Below are 14,880 nucleotides of genomic sequence, written 5' to 3'. Positions count from 1 at the left end.
TCCCTCAGGCCCCGCCCCTTCTCTCTGAGGCCCCGCCCCTCTCCACCAGGCCCCGCGACGTCTCTCTCAGACCCCGCCCCTTCTCCCCCAGGCCCCGCCCCAACCGCAGGCCCCGCCCCTTTCTCCCTCAGGCCCCGCCCACTCAACCACAGACCCCGCCCACTCTTGCTCAGGCCCGCCCCTTCTCCCTCAGACCCCTCCCACTCTCCACCAGGCCCCGCCCCTTCTCTCCTCAGACCCCGCCCCCTCCGCCCCCCGTGGCCCCCCGTGGCCCCCCGGTGCCCCCCCCCCCCCCCCCGGTGCCCCTCCCGGGGCCCCGCCCCCCCGGACCGGATGCGGCGCCGCCGCCGCCGCCCCGTCCTATCAGGGCGCGTCCCCCGCGACCCCGGAAGCGAAAGCGTCGGGCGCGGTGCATTGTGGGCGGCGCGGGGGCTCGTGCGGCCCGAGCCGGCGGACACCGGAGCGAACCGGACCGGACCGGACCGGACCGGAGCGGAGCGGGCCCGGCCCGCCGCCATGGCGCACAACAAGATCCCGCCGCGATGGCTCAACTGCCCCCGGAGGGGCCAGCCCGTAGCAGGTGCGACCCCCGACCCCACACGGCCCCTCCGCCTGGCACCGGCAGCACCGTCGTAATAGTCACAATCCTCCTCCTCCTCATCATCAATCGTATTTATTGAGCGCTTACTGTGTGCAGAGCACTGGACTAAGCGCTTGGGAGGTCCAAGTTGGCGACATAGAGAGACAGTCCCTACCCAACAGTGGGCTCACGGTCTAAAAGGGGGAGGCAGAGAACAAAAACCAAACATACTAACAAAATAAAATAAATAGAATAGGTATGTACAAGTAAAATAAATAAAGAGTAATAAATATGTACAAACGTATATACATATATACAGGTGCTGTGGGGAAGGGATGGGGGGGATGGAGAGGGGGACGAGGGGGGAGAGGAAGGAAGGGGCTCAGTCTGGGAAGGCCTCCTGGAGGAGGTGAGCTCTCAGTAGGGCTTTGAAGGGAGGAAGAGAGCGAGCTTGGCGGATGGGCAGAGGGATTGGGGGCATTCCAGGCCCGGGGGATGACGTGGGCCGGGGGTCGATGGCGGGACAGGCGAGAGCGAGGTACGGGGAGGAGATTAGCGGCAGAGGACCAGAGGGTGCGGGATGGGCTGGAGAAGGAGAGAAGGGAATCCAGACAAAACAGTGTTAGCGATACAGGAAAGCTAGTCTTCAGTATCTTTAAAAAACAACAACAACAACAAAGTAAATCAGAAACTCCATCACAGATATGCAGTCGTTGGGGGTCGGTGGGTGTAGCGTCGATGGTCCGGCCAGGTACTGAAATGAGTTGCGGGGAGCAGAAGTGGCAAATCGGGAGGTAGGAGACCTGATTCTGTTTCCAGTTGCACCCCAGCTTATTTGTAAACCGGGGTTTTGCAACTGTTGTTATTATGGTAAGTGTCAAGCCCTGTTCTAAGCACTGGGGTAAGCACAAGTTAATCAGGCTGGACAGTGCGTGACCCATGGGTGGTGGGGTGTCAGAAAGATAAAAAGATCTAGGGCGTGAGCTCCTTGTCGGCGGGGAAGGGAACTTGTGTGCTTTCGTTAAACTTCCCAAGTGCCAAGTACAGAGCACTGCATTTGGCGCTCAGTAAACAACCATTACTACTACCACTGCTATGCGCGTCCCCTGTTTCCCTTATCCCATCTCACTTACCTCACCTGTAAAATGGGGATTAATACCGTGAGCCCCACGTGCGACAAGGACTCTGTCCAACTTGATTAGCTTGTACCTACCCCAGCATTTAGTGCAGTGCTTGGCGCTTCAATACCGTAAAGAAAGAGACTTCTAGTTGCTCCAACCAGGTCGGGAAAGTGAACCATCAGCTCAGTGTGGCTGTGCCACAGGTGAGATTGTGGATTCACCACCTGAAACTGAGGAAGTGAAATCTTCTCTTCCCTTTCTTCCAATGCCGCCTTTCCAGGGTTTAGCAAAAGAGTTCCAAGCAAGGATGAGGGGACCCCGGGTTCAATTTAGGGGCTCCCAAGCCCTATCCTGGGTACTATTCTGGCCAAACCAGAAACCAAATCCTAATGTGTTTGCTGTCCATTTACTATAGAATTGTCCCATTCTTGGTGCTGATGGGTATCCCAGCCCATTCGGGTTTTAAAAGTCATGACCCAGTGAAGTTCTTACGGATTTATTTTGATTTGCAGTGTTTAGGAACTGCTTTTAAGATTAAATGGCCATTGCTTTAAAACTGGTTTTAGTGGTTTTAAAACTTGGCTTGGGACCCATTGAGAAAGCGGCTTTATGTATTTTTTTCTTAGAAAATGTTTTTTTGTTCGGCTGAAGTATTTTCTTTATAATATTAAAGTAGATGGTTATGTAACTGAAGCAGTTTTAACGATTACTGGGCATTTGGTTGTATCTAGAATACATATATTCCAGCGCTTAGAACAGTGCTTTGCACATAGTAAGCGCTTAAATACCAACATTATTATTATTATTATTATATATTTGTTCTTGAAAAACGTACTCGAATTCTCAGGTACTTTTGAGACGATTTCCTGCAGAATCGGATTTGTAAGTAGTTCATCTTCAAAAATCCTTATGAGGCAAATGAGGGAATTTGCGTGACTGCCACCCTTTAGTGACTGCCAAACATGTGCCCCGTTTACTGCAGATCCGTTTCACGTCCAGCAATTCAGATTGACTCTTTGGTTTTCATTTCATTTTAGGAAAGTTTTTACCTCTGAAGACCATGCTAGGACCAAGATATGATAGTCAAGTTGCTGAGGAGAATCGGTTCCACCCCAGCATGCTCTCCAATTACCTGAAGAGCCTAAAGGTAAGGAGTGATCTTTTTTGAGACAAATATCGGGCAGTTTATTTTTTGCCTCAACATAGTTAGCCTTTGCTTCAAAATATAAGACTTGTTTGCCTTAAAGATAGAACAGACAAGTACCATTCAGGAGGAGAAGATGGACAGAGTGGATACTGTTAGGAAAACATATAGGTGGTAGGAAATCCCACATATTGGTTACTGTAGCATTCCTGGGGCCATACAAATGAATCATCATCATCATCATCATCATCAATCGAATTTATTGAGCGCTTACTATGTGCAGAGCACTGTACTAAGAGCTTGGGAAGTACAAATTGGCAACATATAGAGACAGTCCCTACCCAACAGTGGGCTCACAGTCTAAAAGGGGGAGACAGAGAACAAACCAAACATGCTAACAAAATAAAATAAATAGAATAGATATGTACAAATAAAATAAATAAATAAATAAATAGAGTAATAAATATGTACAAACATACGTATATACAGGTGCTGTGGGGAAGGGAGTGAGGTAAGATGGGGGGGATGGAGAGAGGGACGAGGGGGAGAGGGAGGAAGGGGCTCAGTCTGGGAAGGCCTCCTGGAGGAGGTGAGCTCTCAGCAGGGCCTTGAAATGAATGGGCTGGTCCTTCTTTGGCCTGCTCTGTCTGGCTTGCCAGAAAAGTGTTTCTTCATCTGTGGTATGGGAAGGTTCACCAGATGTTCCCTGGCCACTCTGCTGCCCCTGGCACTACCAGTTTAGTTGTGTTTCCCATCCTCCTGGCCCAGTGCTTTTCTAGGTTGTGGTTGTACCTGTTTTCTCTCCCCTTTCCATTCCTACATTCTTCCCCCCGCCATCCTGGGACTGGGCAGTTCGCTCCACCCAATCTCCTTTTACTTCCTCATCCTCAGCCAGTTTAGGCCCCGGGGAACAGGTTTGCTAAAGAATCGGGTGAGGGAGAGTGGAAGAGCTACCTGGGAGGTAGAGTGTGGCAAGATAGTTAACACAAGCCGGTCCTTTACTTCTGTAATGTTCCCATGGCTTAGGATAGCGCTCTGCACACAATAATCACTCAGTAAATGCTGTTCATTCATTCAGTCGTATTTATTGAGCGCTTACTGTGTGCAGAGCACCGTACTGAGCGTTTGGAAAGTACAGTTCAGTTGGCATTGGGGATGATGAGGACTATTCATCGTTTTCATTTCTTGCAGGTTAAAATGGGCTTGCTGGTGGACCTGACAAACACTTCACGGTTCTATGACCGGCATGACATAGAAAAAGAAGGGATCAAGTATATAAAACTTCAGTGTAAAGGGTAAACTCGGTGCTCGTTTTGATTGAAAAGCCGAAACTACAACTTCTGATTGCTCCCCTTTTGAAATTGTTCTTTTCCATGTAACTCGTAGGCATGGCGAGTGCCCCACAGCCGAGAACACCGATACCTTTATCCGTCTCTGTGAGCGTTTTAATGAGAAGAACCCTCCCGAACTTATAGGTATGTTTGACAGTAACTCTTTCCTCGCACTCAAATAATAATAATGTTAATGATGGCATTTATTAAGCGCCTACTATGTGCAGAGCACTGTTCGGAGGTAACAAGGTGATCAGCTTGTCCCACGGGGGGGCTCACAGTCTTATCAGATGGTCCTGTTCATTTTGTGCCCTCTTTCAAACCATTATATAGAGTTCTTGACAGTATTCATCTTTAAATAAAAACCTGTCATTTTCACAATATTTTAATCAGTTTAGAGGCAGGCCCTGGATTATTTTGCACACGTGATTCTCACATAACTGTCCACATTATGGTATTATTGATGAATTCACATTAATTTCCAGTGGATCCTGTATTGTATATGTATATACAATTACATATAAATCGTAAGCATTTGAAGTAAGATTAAACATGGTTTCAAATGAATCTCACTCTACCCTTGAATATATGTTAATTATTTGGCCCAAAGAAAAAGTCAAGAAAAAGTTCAATTTTGGCTTGCACTAAACTTAACTTTACTCAAAGACTTATATTAAAGTCTTAGATAGTGAACTGGATCTGAATGCCATTTTCTTAAAATGGTAAAAAATAAAATAAAATAAATTTTCCAAATATAAATTAGTTCTCCTGAAGCAAAAGTCCCCAAATGTAGGGTGCGCTTAGGTATTGCTTGAATTACAGCTTTATTTAAAGAAATTCTAAGTAGGATCAGTCTAAAACATTTGTGTGAGCTGAAAATAGAAACTTTTTTCTGCCTTGTTTTAAAAATTCCATAAAATGTGGTTAAATACATTATTGATGTTGCACTCCAATGAATTGAATTTTCTTACCGCTATTGCCAAATAATATTTTATGTGCTAGTTATGCAGTTCATCTTTTACGATTTTCATTTTATCACCTGGAAACATTTACTATCCCGCATACAAATTTAGCTGACTTAATGGAAGGAAAAGATATTGATTAAAAATTTACAACGGGGACGTGCTAAGCGCCTGGGGAGAAGTTCAAGGACGTGAATTCACGCACCGACCCGGGCCAACAGGAGGCTCATGGCCCAGAGTTGAGGGGAAGGAAAGACGCGCAGAAAAAGACTTATCAGGGCAGCATCAACATAAACAGCAATTCAACAACGTGCCTTAATGCCGGGAAAGAACAGTCTTCCAGTTCATCACGGCTCCAAGTCCAAAATCAATCAATCAATCAATCAATCGTATTTATTGAGCGCTTACTATGTGCAGAGCACTGTACTAAGCGCTTGGGAAGTACAAATTGGCAACACACAGAGACAGTCCCTACCCAACAGTGGGCTCACAGTCTAAAAGGGGACAACTGCGACAAATGCGACAACTGTCCTGGCAGCTGTTCTTGTGTTCTGTTCACATCCTCATATTCTCCTGTCTGTAATCTAGTTGAATGTCTGTCTCCCCTGGAGACTGTAAGCTCTTCATAGGCAGGGATCGTGCCTACCAACTCTGATTTATTGACCTGCACTGGATGCACTGGATTAATTGACTGACATTCTAAAGACTTGGAAACAGTTTCCTCCCCGTCCTTCATTCTTTTGGGAGACCGTCCTCCCCACCTGCCCGCCCTTCAGCCGTCTTAAAGTAAAGTTGGGACCTAATGATCCTGGGGGTGAGTGCTCCGTGTTGGAATCTAGAGGCTAGGCTCCCTCCCTGAGTTGGGGAAGAGCGATCCTGTGGATCGGCAGCCGTTCACCCCTGTGTCTGAAAATCAGTCCGTCTGTCGTATTTATTGAGCACGATAGTGTGGACAGTTATGTGAGAATCACGTGTGGAAAATAATCCACGGCCTGCCTCTAAACTGATTAAAATATTGTGAAAATGACAGGTTTTTATTTAAAGATGAATACTGTCAAGTACTCTGTATAATGGTTCGAAAGAGGGCACAAAATGAACAGGACCATCTGATAAGACTGTGAGCACCCCCGTGGGACAACCTGATCACCTTGTTACCTCCGAACAGTGCTTTGCTTTAGAGAAGCAGCGTGGCTCGATGGGAAGAGCCTGGGCTTTGGAGTCAGAGGTCGTGGGTTCGAATCCCGGCTCCGCCACTTGCCAGCTGTGTGACTTTGGGCAAGTCACTTCACTTCTCTGGGCCTCAGTTCCCTCATCTGTAAAATAGAGATTAAGACTGTGAGCCCCCCATGGGACAACAAGATCACCTTGTATCCTCCCCAGCACTTAGAACAGTGCTTTGCACATAGTAAGTGCTTAACAAATGCCATCATCATCACTATACTAAGCGTTCGGGAGAGTACAGTATAACAGATGCATTCCCTGCCCACAACGAGCTTACAGTCTTGATGGGGAAGGTAACTGAGGCCCAGAGAAGTGAAGTGACTTGCCCAAGATCATCCAGTAGGTAAGTGGCAGGCCTGGGATTAAATCCTCTGACTCTCAGTCCTCCTTCCACTCGGCCACACTTTGTTTTGAGGAGATTCCCCAGTTCTTGCTGATTCCTGGAAGGGAAAAGCCAGAAGGTTTTAGGACCTTGTGGACACTGTTCTTCATCATCATCATCATCATCAATCGTATTTATTGAGCGCTTACTGTGTGCAGAGCACTGTACTACGCGCTTGGGAAGTACAAGTTGGCAACATATAGAGACAGTCCCTACCCAGCAGTGGGCTCACAGTCTAAAAGGGGGAGACAGAGAACAAAACCAAACATACTAAGCGCTCAATAAATACGATTGATGATGATGACGATACTAACAAAATAAAATAAATAGGTCCGCTCAGCCCTCCAGCATCTCTGGGGGCTATTTTGGTCAGGAGAAAGGCTAGGGAAGCCGAGATCCCCTGGAAAATGAAGCCTGGGCCAGGGGTGCTAGGGTTGTGGGGGTTTGGAGCCATCACTTTCATGGAATTGAAACTTTGGGGAAAAAACCCAACCCTCAAGGAGAGTGAGTCTGGGGGTAAGTTTTAGAAAGTAAAGTTAGGGATGTTAGAAAGAACCCTACTTTGGGTATTTCTCCTTGTTCTTTCCAACTTTTCTGTTTGCTTCTCCTTTCACCCTCTGATGCCCTCCTTCTGGCCTGTACTCTTCTGTTGCCCTTTCATCCACCCTTTTGTGCTCAAATCCTTGGGTCCTTGTCCATGTGTGGTCCAGCCTGATGTCTCAAGACGCCAACTTACCCATTTTGTCTCTACGTTGAAGCGTCCATATGTGTAAGTTGGATGGAAGTGTGTGTGAAAGCAGCATGGACTAGTGAATAGAGCCTGGGTGTCAGAAGGACCTGGGTTTGAATTCCAGCTCCGCCACTTGTCTGCCGTTTGACCGTGGGCAAGTCACTTAACTTCTGTGTGCCTCTGTTTCCTCCTCTGTAAAATGGGGATTAAGATTGTGAGTCCTATGTGGGACAGGGCCTGTGTCCAACCTCATTAGCTTGTATCTACCCCAGTGCTTAGGACAGTGCTTGACACCTAGTAAGCACTTAACAAAGACCATCGTTATCATTACTGTTAAAACTCTTGCACGGCCTGGCCAGAGTGTCAGGAAACCTGTGCTGCGTGGAGGTGGCTTTCTGCCTCCTTAAGTGGGAGGGACTTCAGGTGCGAGTTGAATTATTTCACGGTCCTGGTATTTTCCCAACTATGTGTATACAAGGCCTTGGATCTGTGCGGGGATTTTCCCGTCATCTAGGTGGTGAGGTGAGTTTCTCAGCTCCCAGGAGTACACCTATTCAGTTAGCGCAGCAAGGATGATGTTTGGTTACCTGAGAGTCTTGTGCCTGCCTGAGGAGTTCCTGCCCTATCGATCTACCTGTCCGCTGCTTCTCTCAAGGGCCGAGGGGAAGGCTGTGGAGAGAGCTGGCTCGGGGTAGCCTTGGGGAAAAATAGCAGGAAGGTGAGGTGAGGCCAACAGAGTTAGGCTGCTTGCCGGCTTCTCCCGTAGTCTCACTCGTTCCCTGTCTCAGTCTTCACGGAGACCAGCTTACGTCGAAAGCAAGCCACATTTTGGGAGCTTGTATTCTTGCATGACCCATTTGGTGATGGAGTCTCCCGTCAGGAAAGACGGATGAGCTTTGGTCTTAGAGCTGAGAACCTGCTCAGAGGAATTGCTTCTAGTGCTAGTGGCTTGTGAGGCGCCTCTCTCATTTCTGAGAGTTTTTGTTCTGAGAGTTGCAGTCCATTGTGAAACACACGCAACTGTCCTCACCCTCTTTGCCAGCTTCAGGTGCAACTGGGACTAGAACCCAGGTGTCTCTCATTCCCAGAGCGTGTCCTTCCCCCACCCGGACCAAGAACCCATCTGGCCTGGATTCCTCTATTTTTTCCCTCTTTCCTTTCCCTGTAGCCTCATATGGGGAATTACTTGAGAAATCACTGGGCTGGAATTATTTCCCCCACATAAATGAGAAGAATAACTTCTTCTCCGGGTCTGGGAAGATGTTTCCCAAGCACCTAGCTTAGTACAGTGCTCTGCACCCAATAAGCGCTCAGTGAATACCCTTGTGTGAAATTCAGATTGCTGGAAGTATACCAGTATTTTTCTTGTAGTTAACAAATGATCTGGTAAATGCAGATGCATTTGAATAAAATAGCGGGTTCAAAGGGATGTGAAATTATGGTGCTTTTAAATTGGTTGTGAACTGTGATTTATTTGCCACTAGATGGAACTAGCCTCCTAGCAAAGAACGACGGAGCGCTGTTGTTGTTTTTTTTAAATTGGGAAATGTACCAATATTTGAGTAAATTTGATATACTCTTTTTCTTTCTAAAAAAGATAGTGAATCTTCTAGTTTTTAAAAATATTTGAGGAAGATAGTGCCAAGCTGAAATGATAGCTTTGGGGAGAATCTTTGACATTCCATTGAAATGATAATGGTGTAAAACGGGTGGCCTCATTTTATATTTTTGAGAGCCTCTCTCCAGGCAAGAAGAATTTTGAACTTTAACCCAATTAATGTGGATACTTTGTGTGTATTTGGCTGTAGTTCACTTAAAGGTTCCACAAAGCCGGGGACCATTTTTCTCTTTGTTCTCTGCTGCCCTAAGCAGTGGTAAATTTCTGACAGGAAATACACTAGTGAATTTATTGGCTGTTGGAGGCATTTTATTTCTGGCCAAAAGTGGGTGTGGGTCTGGTTGAGAAATAATAAATCCCTAAATTTACAAAGCTCAGTTGTTTTTCCAAAGCGCTTTCACATCGGTGAACCCTCAATATTTGTGCGAAGAAAGGAGAGGCAGGTATTATTCCAGTTCTGCAGGTGAGGAAACTGAGGTACTCGGTGATTAAGTGACTTGCCTTGAGGCATCCCAGCAGGGCAGTTAACAGAGCTGAGCTTTTGCTCTTTTTCACTAGCCCGCCGTGCCTTCTGGATGGAGCCAGGATTTGAACTCAGGACTCCCCTATCTATTTTCTTCCCAATAGGCTACACTTATTCTGTTTCTTCGCTTTGAAGAATATCTCTTCCCATGCCCTCTCAAGCTCCCCACCTTTCTTGTAACCTTTTCCTAAAGGACCCATATACTGTCTCCTTCCACTCTAAAAATGACTCCCACCTTCAGACCCTTCTCCCACACTGAAAATATCCTCACCAACCCTGTGCTTCTTCAGTATCAGACAAGTTCTTGTCAGTTCTGACCCCAGCTTCTTGCCTACAATTGAAGGAAGTGATTATGAGGTGGTGTCTTCTCACTTTTTTTCATTCATGCATTCAGTCGTATTTATTGAGCGCTTACTGTGTGCAGAGCACTGGACTAAGCGCTTGGGAAGTACAGGTCGGCAACAGGGAGAGACGGTCCCTACCCAACAACGGGCTCACAGTCTAGAAGGCGGAGACAGACAACAAAACAAAACATGTAGACAGGTGTCAGAACTGTCAGAATAAATAGAATTATAGCTACTTTTTGAAGACCTATCTCTCGAAAGGCTCTATGCGACTCCTTTCTGAATAATCAACACCCCTTTCCGGTCATGAGTATAAATTTCAACCGTATATAGCTCATTGAACGTCTTGTTGGAAAGAAATGTCATTAATGATTCTCAGATGGAACAAACTATTGTAAGCAAGCATTTGCTTTACTTCTTTAAAAGTTTGTTTCCTCATTTTAATGTAGAAGATATGGCTTCTGAAGTGATTTATGAATATTAAACAATGTTGCTTTTGTTTTCTAGGCGTTCACTGTACCCATGGTTTCAATCGAACCGGTTTTCTTATTTGTGCCTTTTTGGTCGAGAAGATGGACTGGAGGTAATTCTTTTCTAAAATTTTTAATAAAGGAGAAGTGTTCAGTAATTGGAAATGTTTTTCCAGTCTTTTGTGTCATTATTTATCATATTAATATCCTTAGTGTTTGGCCCAGCAGTGACTAAATTCGTTATTATGGTATTTGTTAGGCACTGACTACGTTTCAAGCACTGTTCTAACTTAATCAAGGCAGACACAGCCCCTCTCTCTCTTGGGGCTCACATTCTGAGTAGGAAGGAGGACAGGTATTTAATCCCCATTTTACAGTTGAGGAAATTGAGTTACAGAGAAGTGAAGTGATTTGCCCAAGGTCACACAGAAGTCAAGTGGCAGAACTGGGATTAGAACCCAGGATCCCTGACTCCCAATCCTGTTTCCTTTCCACCGGGCCATGGTGTTTCTCTGCTGAAATTTTCTGTTCTGTGCCGCTTTTCTAGTTGACGTGATGGCACGGTCTTTCTAAAATTTTTGGTTGAGGCTGTATTCTGTGTGCTCCTTTCATTTATTTTTAAATTCTTCTAAAGCAGTATGTAGTACAAATTTACATCTGGTATGCGACAATTCCACTGAAAACCAAATAGAATTTTGAGTTTAGACTGTTGGAAGCTCTTTGCAATTAAAAATTTAGAAGGTAGGAGTAAGGCTCTGTTTGCAGTTGATGATTACTTTTGCAGTTAACATACTCTCTGATCGCTTATGCGGCCAGTGTGAGATAAAATCGGCTTAACCTAGTCTGACAAGAAAAGATAAACATCCTTCACCTTTCCAAAGAAAGAGCCAAACAGAATTTGTATATTATTTTTAAAAGGAACTTCTGGCTGCCTCAAACTGTTGAGGAAAGAGACATTGTTGTTCTCTGATGAGCAAATGAGAATCTCCTCCAAGGTAGATCAGAAAATGTCAAGCGATCTCTGGCTCAGGTGGCAAGATAATAGGCCCATTCTCCAGCCCAAAGCTGCTCCCTCATTCTCTGTCTTTACCCTGGAGACCTTAATATCAGCCCCAGCTGTTTCCCTGAATACCTGGGCACTTATTTTGATGATTTGGTCAGCTCTGCCTCCCACCCCTGCAGTGACCTTCAGCCGTGTTATTCCTTCAGTCTTACCAGAACTCTCCTCATTAGGAACCGCAGAGTCTCACCACTTCCTTCCTGTCATCATCATCATCAATGGTATTTGAGTGCTTACTATGTGCAGAGCACTGGACTAAGCGCTTGGGAGAGTAATAATAATGATGGCATTTGTTAAGCACTTACTATGTGCCAAGCACTGTTGTAAGCTCTGGGGGGATACAAGGTAATCAGGTTGTCTCATGTGGGGCTTACATCTTAATCCCCATTTTACAGATGAGGTAACGGAGGCTCAGAGAAGTTAAGTGACTTGCCCAAAGTCACACAGCTGACAAGTGGCGGAGCCTGGATTAGAACCCAACTCCCAAGCATGGGCTCTTTCCACTAAGCCATGCTGCTTCTCATGGAAGCATAGTCTTCTATGGAGACTGAATGGAACCATAGTTGTCTATAATAATAATGGCACTTATTAAGTGCTTACCATGTGCAAAGCACTGTTCTAAGCGCTGAGAAGGTTACAGGGTGATCAGGTTGTCCCCCGTGGGGCTCACAGTCTTAATCCCCATTTTCCAGATGAGGGAACTGAGGCACAGAGAAGTGAAGTGACTTGCCCAAAGTCACACAGCTGACAGTTGGTGGGGCCGGGATTTGAACCCATGACCTCTGGCTCCAAAGCCCGTGCTCTTTCCTACTGAGCCACGCTGCTTCTCCTAAGGAAACTGAATGCTCCCTACACCTCTAGCCCTGGTAGAGCTGATCTGGATGCTATCACCACAAGAATGCCAGGGTCTGAGTGCTCTCTGAGGAATTACTTCCCAAACCTCAGGCACCTCTTCCCTTCCCTGAGTCTTCTGAAATGCCTAGTCCCTAGAGGGCTCCTGCATATGTGGGCGATGTCGTGTGAGAACCCTGAAATAGTTGGAAAAGGATTTTTTTTTCCCCTCCCATCTTCCTCAGTACTTGTAAGGTGGGGATTCTGGACTTTAGAAATCTGGTGACTTCCACTGTCATTTGGAAGAAATCCCGACTGGTATTCCCGAGGAATATCTTTCCAGTCGCAGGGAGGGGGAACTGACTCTGTGAAGAGGACTTGGAATTTGTGTACGTCACCATCAAAATACACTTGAGGTACTGGAGTTCAAAGTTGAGTCCGAAAGTCATTGCCAAGTGTCAGCTGACATTGGGGACAGAATCCACATGTGGCAGGATTCTGGTTTATCAAGGGCATTTCTATCCAACAGGCCCCAGCAGCTCTTGTGACCACCCTTCCAATGTGGATGTGGATATTCAAACTAAATGGGTCCAAATCCCAACTGCTTTTGAGTAGATGACATTCATTTGCACCCTGTCACAGTGCAAATGAAGGTCCCCTGTTTTTCTCATAGGATGGGGCTTATGCTTCTCTGCCAAGCTGTGTGGATACTTAGTTGATATTCTACAAATAACTATATAAGTACGTTAAGTGGGTATTTGAGTACCTGGCAATCTTGATAATATTGTTGCCGTGAGGTGTTTTTTTTTTTTTTAACATCTTGGGTTAGTGGCTTAATCTGTTTTCAGCCCATTTTCATTTAGATGTTCCTGGTTATTTTTTATTTGGGGTGACCCCGGTCACTGTAGCTTCACTTTTCAGATCTCAGAGCTTTCAATGGTAAACTGGCCCTGTACAAGTAATTACTAGAAATAGAAGAGTTAAAAGATGTAGTGAACCGAATCTAAGCAAGGCAGCTCGGGAGTAAAACTTTAGTCCAGGGAATAAGGGCAAAAGACAGTTGATGATAAAACCTTCATCCACATTGATTCACACCACAAATTTTGTATATGTGTTTCTCTGATGTAAATAGTTAAGTTTTCCCCTAAAACCTCACAGGTAATTACTCTGTTGTGAATAATTTCTTAGCAGCCAAGAAATGATGTGTGTTCCCCTTTTCCTCTCCAGTATTGAAGCAGCAGTGGCTACCTTTGCCCAAGCCAGACCACCGGGAATCTACAAGGGTGATTATTTGAAAGAACTTTTTCGTCGTTACGGGGATGTCGAGGAGGCGCCGCCCCCACCTGTGTTGCCAGATTGGTGCTTTGAAGAAGATGAAGATGAGGATGAAGACGAAGATGGAAAAAAGGAATCAGAGCCTGGGTCTAGTTCTTCTTTTGGCAAAAGGAGAAAAGAGCGCCTAAAACTGGTAAAGCCTGGGGTGTTTTTGTCTCATTTTTAGCACATTATCTAGGACTTGTTTAAGTCCGAAGTCGGACCACTGTTCTCTGAACATTAATATTCTGACCTGCAGTGCCTTGACTATTCCGCTTTTTGTCCTCTCCCAAGAAAAGACTGAGGCTCATGGAAATGAGATGTGTTCCCTGGTTTTGATGCTTAAAAAAAAAATCCCAAGCGGTTTAAATTGAGATTTAAAATTGTTTCTTGCTCCTGAGGTCCCTAGGTATCGCCAAGCTTATATTTTTGTTTTGTCTTAATTCGCTGTGGTGGCTTTTGAAGATCACTCCTGTTGCTTGTTTGCCTCTTCTGACCCCCCCCTTCCAGCGTGGCAGCCTCCATCCTCAGTCGTGGCTCATTCTGGGGTCTTCTGGCTCCACCGACATGTAGCCAGGTTCACGCGGTTAGTATCCTCTGTGACAGGCGGGTGTCTTTATCGTTAACTTCCGTGAGGAAGTGTGTAGGCCCGGGGCTGGGGCCGGAGGACGACACTAGTTTCTGGTAAACATCTAGACCGAACGTTGCTTTGCCCCCGATCATTCCGGAGGTGTTTAGCTTCCACAGAAATCCCTGGATCCCGCAGACACAACTGGGCACGGATGCCGCACCTCACACCAACGTCTACTTCTTTCAACCCCAAACGAAATCAGCTGGAACAGGCTGGGTTTCGGGTCAGTATAGACTCTTGACCTCCGGGGCTCGGCCTTGTCCGGGCAGGCTCCTGTCCGAAGTGGCAGCGTGAGCACTGGAATTTGCTGGACTCATGAAAAGTGGTGGAGATCTCATGGCAGCTATTTGGCCTCCACTCGCCATCGTTGTTTTGTAGGGTAAACTACCCGGGTGCTCAGTTTCCAAATGAAGTAACGTCCAGTGGTCGGCTTTTGAAATTCTTGTATGTTTGGGGTGCCTCGCTACTACGGGCTTATTATCTACATTGTAGTGGTTCGAACTATCTCAGAGCCGACGACAGGCACTTTAATTGGGGCTGGTGGTTAACTTGAAGATTTGTATTTGGGGGAAAAAAATCGGGTTGAAGAATCCTTTTGATTGTTAGTTTTGTTTATGT

At 46.0% G+C, this 14,880-nt stretch overlaps 1 protein-coding gene across 2 annotated transcripts in view; it reads left to right on the top strand.

Moving 5' to 3' along the window:
- The first annotated feature begins 444 nt into the window (after positions 1-444).
- The window catches only part of RNGTT (RNA guanylyltransferase and 5'-phosphatase), a 249,998-nt gene continuing 235,562 nt past the window's right edge, over positions 445-14,880 (top strand). For both annotated transcript variants that reach the window (XM_038761118.1, XM_038761117.1), the window contains exons 1-6: positions 445-580; positions 2,739-2,848; positions 4,037-4,140; positions 4,232-4,320; positions 10,464-10,539; positions 13,545-13,785. In XM_038761118.1, coding sequence (XP_038617046.1) covers positions 517-580; positions 2,739-2,848; positions 4,037-4,140; positions 4,232-4,320; positions 10,464-10,539; positions 13,545-13,785 — 684 coding nt within the window. In that variant the 5' untranslated portion in view covers positions 445-516. The remainder of the gene's footprint in view (positions 581-2,738; positions 2,849-4,036; positions 4,141-4,231; positions 4,321-10,463; positions 10,540-13,544; positions 13,786-14,880) is intronic.

This window comes from Tachyglossus aculeatus, chromosome 19, assembly GCF_015852505.1.
Source record: "Tachyglossus aculeatus isolate mTacAcu1 chromosome 19, mTacAcu1.pri, whole genome shotgun sequence".
Taxonomy (NCBI): domain Eukaryota; kingdom Metazoa; phylum Chordata; class Mammalia; order Monotremata; family Tachyglossidae; genus Tachyglossus; species Tachyglossus aculeatus.
Note: the sequence above shows the minus strand (reverse complement) of the source record. Positions and strands in the feature narration are given on the sequence as shown.